General features: G+C 58.0%; 1 protein-coding gene across 1 annotated transcript; it reads left to right on the forward strand.

Annotated features, from left to right (window-relative positions):
* The first annotated feature begins 525 nt into the window (after positions 1–525).
* NPPC (natriuretic peptide C) lies at positions 526–6126 on the forward strand. Its single transcript, XM_027464223.3, has 3 exons — positions 526–911; positions 2082–2391; positions 3582–6126. The coding sequence occupies exons 1-2, from the start codon at positions 645–647 to the stop codon at positions 2376–2378; spliced, it is 564 nt and encodes a 187-aa protein (XP_027320024.3). The 5' UTR covers positions 526–644; the 3' UTR covers positions 2379–2391; positions 3582–6126.
* Positions 6127–7783: the final 1657 nt, after the last annotated feature.

The following is a 7783-nucleotide window of genomic DNA, read 5'->3' on the forward strand; positions in this document are numbered from 1 at the left end:
GGTTATCAAGCCCCCCAAACCCACCAGGGGAGCAGAGGAAGAGGTCAGGTCCCCCCTCCGAGCCGAGGCATCCACCTGTGTGCCCACGGGCAGCACCACTGTCACCACGTCCCTGTGTGTCCCCAGAGCCCCTGCCGGGGAGGGCAGTGTCCCCCTCTCCTGGCAAACAGGGATCTGGGAGGTTTAATTCTGAATTAACCCTGGATGTGGAAAAAAAAAGTAGAAAATTAAAAAGTGTGGGGTTTTTTTTTCTTCTTTTTTTCACTCATTTCTGCCTTTGGGACTTAACCCCCCTCCGGGACCCCCCCCTGCATCCTGCAGCAGCCACCCCCTGCCCTTCCGTGGGGGTCACCCAGGGGAGCGGGGGGAGCCGAGGGGCTGTGGGGCGGAGGGGCAAGGGGAGGGCAGGCAGCTCCCAGGGGGGCCCGGGGGTGCTGTGGGGGGCTCAGCCAAATGCCCCCCGCTTTCTTTTTTATTTTTTTTTTTGTTTGTTCTCCAGCTCCCCGAGCCTGCCGCCTTGGGCTGATGTGTCATTTGTTCCTGCCAGGGGTGAGGGGACCCCCCCTTTAAATTCCTGCTATTGTGAAGGAGGCCGGCTTGGACCTGGTTGTTTAGATGACATCACCACGCAGGTTGGGTTATAAATGAATGAAGCAGAAAGCCCAAGTTCACTGGCTCGGCACTTCGCAAGCGGCTGGAGGGACCTCGGGGCTCCGCTCTCAACTTTGACTCCCACCCGTCCCGGCCTCTCCCCGGGGGCTCCCCTCCGTTCCCCGGTGCCTCCAGGCCCCCCGTCCCCGCTCGTGCTGCCCCGCAGGATGCAGATCTCACCCTTGCTGGCTGGTGGACTTTTACTTGCTCTGCTCTCCGTCAGGCTGGAGGCGAAGCCGGCGTCGCAGCTCCCACAGAAGGTAAGGCTGCCTCTGCCCCGCTGCTCTCCCGGCGCTGCTCCCCCCAAAAGCGTCCTAAGGGTGAAGGGGGAGATGTGGGGGGCACCCTGGGGTGCACGGCAGGGTCCTCTTTCCCGGGGGTTTTTTAGGTGTTAGGGGATCCCCCCTTTCTGTCCCGTGTGTGTGTGTCTCAGGGACGCCAGCCCCAAACCTTCATCTGGAGGGGGATGCTGCGCACCCCGTACCCCTCACAGCCAGGCGGGGACCTGCCAGCCCCTGGCCCCCACCCTGGTCACCCCAGGGTCCCCGCTGTGTTTTGGGGTGCTGGGGATGGATGAGACCCCCAGATCGTGTGTGCAGGTGCACGGTGTGAGGCCAGAGCCCGTGTAGGGACACCCACAGCATCCCCTGGGCATGGGGCACCCCAAAAGCGGGTGTCCCCAGGAGCTGGGTGTCCCGCGGTGCTGCGGAGCAGGAGGATGCTCGGGAGGCCACCGACACCTGTGTGGGGACCTGGCACAGACAGGGGACACGGGATGGGGGGTGGGAGGGGGATGGGGGTGTTGGTGAAGAGAAAGGGGCGATATGGGGGAGCCGGGGAGATAAATGGGGGCGAGCTGCAGCCCCAAAAGGGACAGGGGGGAGGCCTGGGAGATGGGGGGCAGTGGGGATGGGGGGGTGCCCTCAGAGATGAGTTGGGACTGGAGGACAAGGGGGGGCAGAGAGCACTAACAGGGTGGGGGCAGCAGCCCGGAGAAGGGGGCCCCTGATCCCCCTGACTCCACAAAATCGGGGTGCAGCCCCGCACCACTGCGACCCCCACAGAAGCAGGAGCCCCCCCCTCAGCATGAAGGAGCCTGAGGGCTGTGGGGGGGGGGCTCTGTGACCCCAGCAGGGGAGGGGGGACACACTGGGGATGCTCTGCAGGGGGGCGAGGATGCCCTAACCCTAGGGTGGGCAGCACGGGGAGAGCGGGGACATCGCTTTGGGGTGCGGGGGGACACCCTGAGCAGTGTCGGGGTGCCTCACCCGGACTCGGGGGGCTGCTTGTGGGGCACAGCGACCCCAAGGGGGGCACCCCAAGGGGCAGAGGGGTGTCCTTGGGTAAGGGGGTGCAGCTCGGAGCCCGGTGAGCGACACCCCTTGACTCTTTCTCTCTTTCTCCCCCCCTCTCCCCAAATTTCTCCTCAGGCTTCCCGCGGGGCGGCGGCGGCGGCAGCGGCGGCGGCGGCTCCGCCTGAGGCGGCGGGCGCGGAGCAGCGGGACAAGGAGCGGGACAAGGAGAAGGAGAAGGAGAGGAGCCGAGGCACCGGCCCCAGGGAGGCTCGGGAGGCTCGGGCCGAAACCCGGCCTCGGGCCGGCTGGGCGAGGCTGCTCCAAGACCCTCCGGGCCGCCGCCACAAGGGCCTGCACAAGAAAGGGCTCGGTAAGGGCTGCTTCGGCCTCAAGCTGGACCGCATCGGCGCCATGAGCGGCCTCGGCTGCTGAGGGACCCCTGGCGGTGAGTGAGGCGCCGCCGCTGCTCCATCGGGGCCCTTTTGGGGCTGGGAGGGTCCCTAAAGTGCTCGTCCGGAGTTAGTTGGAGGCTTCGTGCTGTATTTGGGGGGTCCTGGGCTGTTTGGTCAAGGGAAGGGGTCCTCAAGGCTTTGGGGGGGATGCTGAAGGGAATGGGGTGCAGCCCTGTGGGGGGATCCGAGCAGCGGCTGCCCTACAGGACACATGTCCTGTGGTGGGATAAGCCAGGTACCCGTCACAGGACAAGCTAGAGGACAAATCGCAGCCACACGTTGATTAATTTATTGTAAGGCCAAGAGGATGCGTGAGCCCGCAGGTGCCTCCCAGCAGGCAGCACCAGCGCAGGGCAGCGCTTCCTAACCCCATGCCAAGCACCTGAGGCAGCCCTAAGCAGCCACAATTTGTGTCCCTGGTCCCCATAGGGTGATGGAAGTGTCACCTCCCCGATGGCACCGGGGACAGCCCGGCTCAGAGATGTGCCCTTACCCATCAGCGGGCTAACCGGCCATGGGGAGGACGGCATCCAGACACCCCGATGCTCTGCAGGGTTTTGGGGTGAGCAGGGCCCGCAGGATGCTGAGGCCGCTCCGTGGCCCTGCTCAGAGGGATGTCCCCCTGCTGCTGGTGGCCCTCGTCCAGCTGCTCTCAGTTCCCAAGGCACGGCCCAGCTCTGGGCTCCAAAAAGCAAGTGTGTGCTGCGCAGCCGGCTCGCGGCCATCCTCCCTCATCAAATTCTCATCAGGATGCTTTTCACCTCACAGCCTCAGCTCAGCTCGTCTCCCAGCCAGGTCAGGTCCTCACCTGCTGCTTCCAAACCCTGTCCTTACCGGGTGTAAGACCAGAAACCTTCAGGCTGGACTGGGGCAAAGGAGTCCTAGGTCCAACTCCTTTTGGATTCAACTCCTGCATCTGGTCCTTTCAGGCAGGGGCACATAGGACAAGGCTGTAAGCTCTTTAACAATCCTCAGAGAGAAGGGGGAGCTTCCCCAGCCTCCCCCATTAAGGCCCAACAGCCAGAAGGCAAAGGGAAAGTTGTTTTGGCATTCACACAGAGTGTTTGACATCAGCATCCCCCCAGCTAAATGCCAGGATTATTCCAGGGGGGCTTTCAGCTTGGAACCGGGAAGGGTTGTTGCACAGCCAGTACTAACAGGCACTTGTTCTTGTTCCTCGCAGGGCTTTGAAGCAGCCGTCCGTTTTCTCCTACCATGGCCAGGCATGGCCATCCCCCAAGCAACGCCTAGAAGAGCAGAGACCCCCCCGAAATGGACAAAAGATGTGGCTGTGTTTTTCTTTTCGGTACGAGGAGTCATGGCACCAGCTGTTTTGGTTTTGTTATTTTTTTAAAAAGTGCTCTCTATCTTATATATATTATATATACAAACACTCACCAAGACAAGGGACAGTGCTTTTCCAAGAGACTGATGAAGCCAGCTGTATAACATTGCTGTTTGTAAATTCATGTCATGCATAAATGTATTTATGTTGTAAAGCTATTTATATATTGTTTATAAAGAGATATTTATAAAAAATTATTTATGTAACTAAATGAAAAGTCAAGCATTGTAACATTTTTTTGTCCTAAGTAGTTGAAAAAGGTAAAGAAAAAAAAAATCATTCCGTGTGGCATTTTGTAACCTGTCTTTATTTATCAAATTCATGTACAATTTAAACGTCAGATTGATTGATTTTAACAGAGGGGAAGGAGAAATTGTTCAGATGTTTTAGAAAAGTCAGGAGTGAGAGAAAGGCCAGCTGATATTTTAAGCTTTGATCCCATATGCAAAGTAAACTTGCGCCCAATCCTGTGATGCTCAGACGGACCGAATCCTGCGCGGCGCTGCGTGCAGCTGCAAGCCTGTGCAGAACCCAACTGAACTCACCGCGAGAGCACGCGGCTGCAGGCAACTCATCTATCGCCCAGATCCCAAATCGCACCCGTGGAAATAAGCCCAGCACGTCCGACAGCCTAGATGCGGAGCACGAGCAGTGTGACAAGCGCAGCGTTGGGTCTGGGCGCGTTTTAACCACTTCCAGTCTGCAGGTTTGGGTCCAAATTGCGTTCTGTAAGAGCTGTACCACCGGGGGCCGTATGGAGATGCAGTCCCTGCCGGCAGCAACAGTGAGACCGCACCAGATCCGGCCCCGGCTGTGCTCGTGGGAGCAGAGCTTGATGCTGGAGTTGCTGTTATCCCGGGATCCAGCAGCTCACTAAGTATCTTGTTGATATTCTCGCTCGCCAAGCGTTCGCTGCTAAGCTGCAAAGTCCCTTCCTCCAGCAGAGGTTTATTTACCCGTGCCTGGGACAATACATAGACAGACCAAAACATACCGAGAGCTGCCTGGTAAGGATTCACGGACACAGCTGTGGCTACGGCTTCTTGCTATGTAAAGTGCATGAAATAAATCGTTAAAACGACTCGGAGCTCTAAAGGACACAGCAAGTGAGGGGGCGGGGAGCGCAGCAAGTAGGCAAACTCCTGCACCAAGGCTCTTTGGTCTCCTTCTTCAAAGAGGCCTTAGAAAAAGAGTGGCGGGCGCCCAGCCCAGCCGTGACGGGAGTCACAAATTATGCCCTAACCATTGTAGCGGGCTGGGAAACAACGAGCATTGTGTGCTGCTGGGCTCCGGCGCCTAGGACAGGGCAAAAAGAAAGTCACCGAGACCCAGAGGCAAAGAGATCCTTTCCCTTAGCAACCAGCGGGAAACCATAGAAACCTCCAGCCACGCTCTCCCCAACTATTAGAGAACATTAGCTTTACAGGACAAGAGGATTCAGACAGACACCCGACAGCTCAATCATCGGGTTAGAGGCACGCACGTGGCGTCGCCAGCCTCCTAGGAGCAAAACCTCCCTCGGAGGCAGGTCCCCACCTCGCAGCGCCCACAGTGCAGCTGGACGGGGAGCAGCAGGTGATGGACCTCTAAGACATCGCCTGTTGGGAACAAAATCGAGACCTAGGAGGGAGGCAGGCAGGATGGGCAGGTCTGTGCTCAGCTGCAGGGTAGTGAGAGCCCTCCTGAGATGCCCCCGTGTAAGAACCGGCCACCAGGGCTCTGTAAGGCGAATAGCGTGCCCAGAAAGTGCACCCTACTGGCTCTGTGCGCTTTTAGAGGACAGGAAGGACTGTGCCAGGTAATCCTAAAGAGATGCCTGTCAGAGGGGACTGTCCAAAATCACCCAGCAAACCTACAGGGCAATAAGGAATTGCTTGTTGCTCAGACCACGCACACGGGGTCTGAACAGTGGTGTAAGGAGGTGGTGCCGCTGGTCACCCTCTGCGTCCTGGTCCTTCAGCACGATGCCAGCAGGTACCCCAGGCTGGGACCAAGGTGGGGCCCATCTCCCTTCCAGCTTTGGCTTCGTGTTGCAAAGCCAGACCTGGAATGAAACCGTCTGCCTGGTGACAGAGGGAATTCAGCCTCAGGAATTCACTCCACGGAACTCAACTACCTAACGTGGAGCGCAACAACCCCAGCTGAGGTTGGGGCAATCTCAGAGATCGCAGCCTGGGGTCGCATGCAGCCCGGATTCCCACTTCTCCTTTACAGAGTGAGGTCCGGGAGGGAAAAGCACAGCCTCAGAGCATGGATCCCTTCTTGTCCATTGGGTTTCCTGGAAAAGAGCAAGCCCGAGGAAAACGACGAAGCTGCATCACAAAAGGACGTTAGCTTGGCAAAAGGAGAGCGAGCAGAGCAAGGAGCAGGGGCTAACAGCTGGCTCCTGGCTTTGCTGTTCCCCCCTGACCAGGGGTTAAGTCACCCTGCCCCCCAGCACGCTGCTCCCCCACCTGCAGGATGGGAACAAAACGCCCACGAAAGGACAGGAGCTGACGTGGAAGGGAGAATGCAGCACTCGGGGGTGAAAGTGCACTTGGGAAAACTTTCAGCTCGGCTCAACCTTAGCACCCAGACGGCACAGCCCGGGGCTGGCAGGGCAGCGCGGCGCTGCGAGCAGAGGTCAGCTCTCGGGGCGCTGACAAGCACCTTCCTGGCTTGGCAGACGGGCCAGAATGGGAAACGGAAAGGGCTCATTAGAGCACAGCGAGCATCCGATAAGGCCACAATTAGGGCTCCCTGACAGGGGCTCCGTAGGAAACGAGGCCAGGAGGAAAGAGAGGGGACACGGGAATCCAATTAAGGAGGGAGGAGGCATCGCATGCAGCAGAAACAAACGGATCTCACTTCACTGCATGGTCCTGCAGGGTCAAACCCTCATGACAGCCAGCAAAAGGATGCAGGGCCAGCGCTGGAAACCCTCCCCAGCCACATCCCAGCACGGACACGGGATAATTGAATAGCAAGAGCTGCCTTGGATGCAAGCTGCAGCCTCAGGGGGCTGGCATCCAGCTTCTGAAAAGTGAGCTCAGAGCCTGGCGCTTGGCAGAGGTGGGTGGACACGTGTGTGCACACCTGGAAGCATGGGCGGCTGGTGTCCCGAGCTCCTCGAGGTCACACGAGCACCCATGGGACCAGCACATCCCCTGCCCTACCCGCCAAAGGAGCAGCAGCACCATTCGGCTTTCAAGTTGGAGCATCTGTGATGTAACACAGGGAGGGACAGCCCTGATTTCTCCTCTTCATCTTCTGTCTAGTGGAAAAGGACAGGAGTTCTCCCCAGGGCTGTTGTAAAAGCGCCTCGCAAAGCCCCAAACAGGCCGGAGCAGAGCTTGGAGCTCCCACAAATAAGGCCGTGGTTGCCTTCCAACACATGGCAAATCAGTTCTCTTCTCCCAAGCCACGATGCATGTTTTTCCCTGGCACCATTTATGCAGCTTTTCCAAGGTATTTATTGCTGAAGGGTTACAAAGCCCAGCTCAGGTGACAGCAAGTCCCAAACCAATGAAGAGGAAGAAAAGCCCAGAGCCCCAGAGCAAGAGAGCGGTGGAATTTTCCAGCTGGAATGGGACTTGAGACTGCTGGAGGCAGCAGCGCACAGACCCCTGGCCACTTGCTCTAGAAATTCCCCAAGCACGGGCTGCTTCCCTCAGAATGCAGAAAAACGAAGGGAAGGGATCACAGGGCAGCTTCCAGAGGGAGCCTGCTCTTGACACAAGCATGAGTTGAAAACAAGAAGGGAATTGAATCCGGGCCCCTTCCTGTCAGTCAGCAACTAACCTTGTCAGAAGGGATGGCAGCACTAAGCGAATCAGGCAATTCATTAGGTTGGGGCACACGGCAAAAGCCCACGCTCTCTGGAGCAGAACTACAGTGAAAATCCCGGGTAATGAGTTGCAAACTGCCTTTGTAAATGACATTTCTGCAGCGACTCTGGCAGGCTGGGAAAAGAGCTAATAGGAAAATCATTAGGTAGCATCCCTTTGATATTGTTGAAGACGGCATGGGCTATTTTTCCTGCCCCCTCCATAATTAACCTG

The sequence above is a fragment of the Anas platyrhynchos genome, chromosome 9 (genome assembly GCF_047663525.1).
Source record: "Anas platyrhynchos isolate ZD024472 breed Pekin duck chromosome 9, IASCAAS_PekinDuck_T2T, whole genome shotgun sequence".
NCBI classification, from domain to species: Eukaryota; Metazoa; Chordata; class Aves; order Anseriformes; family Anatidae; genus Anas; species Anas platyrhynchos.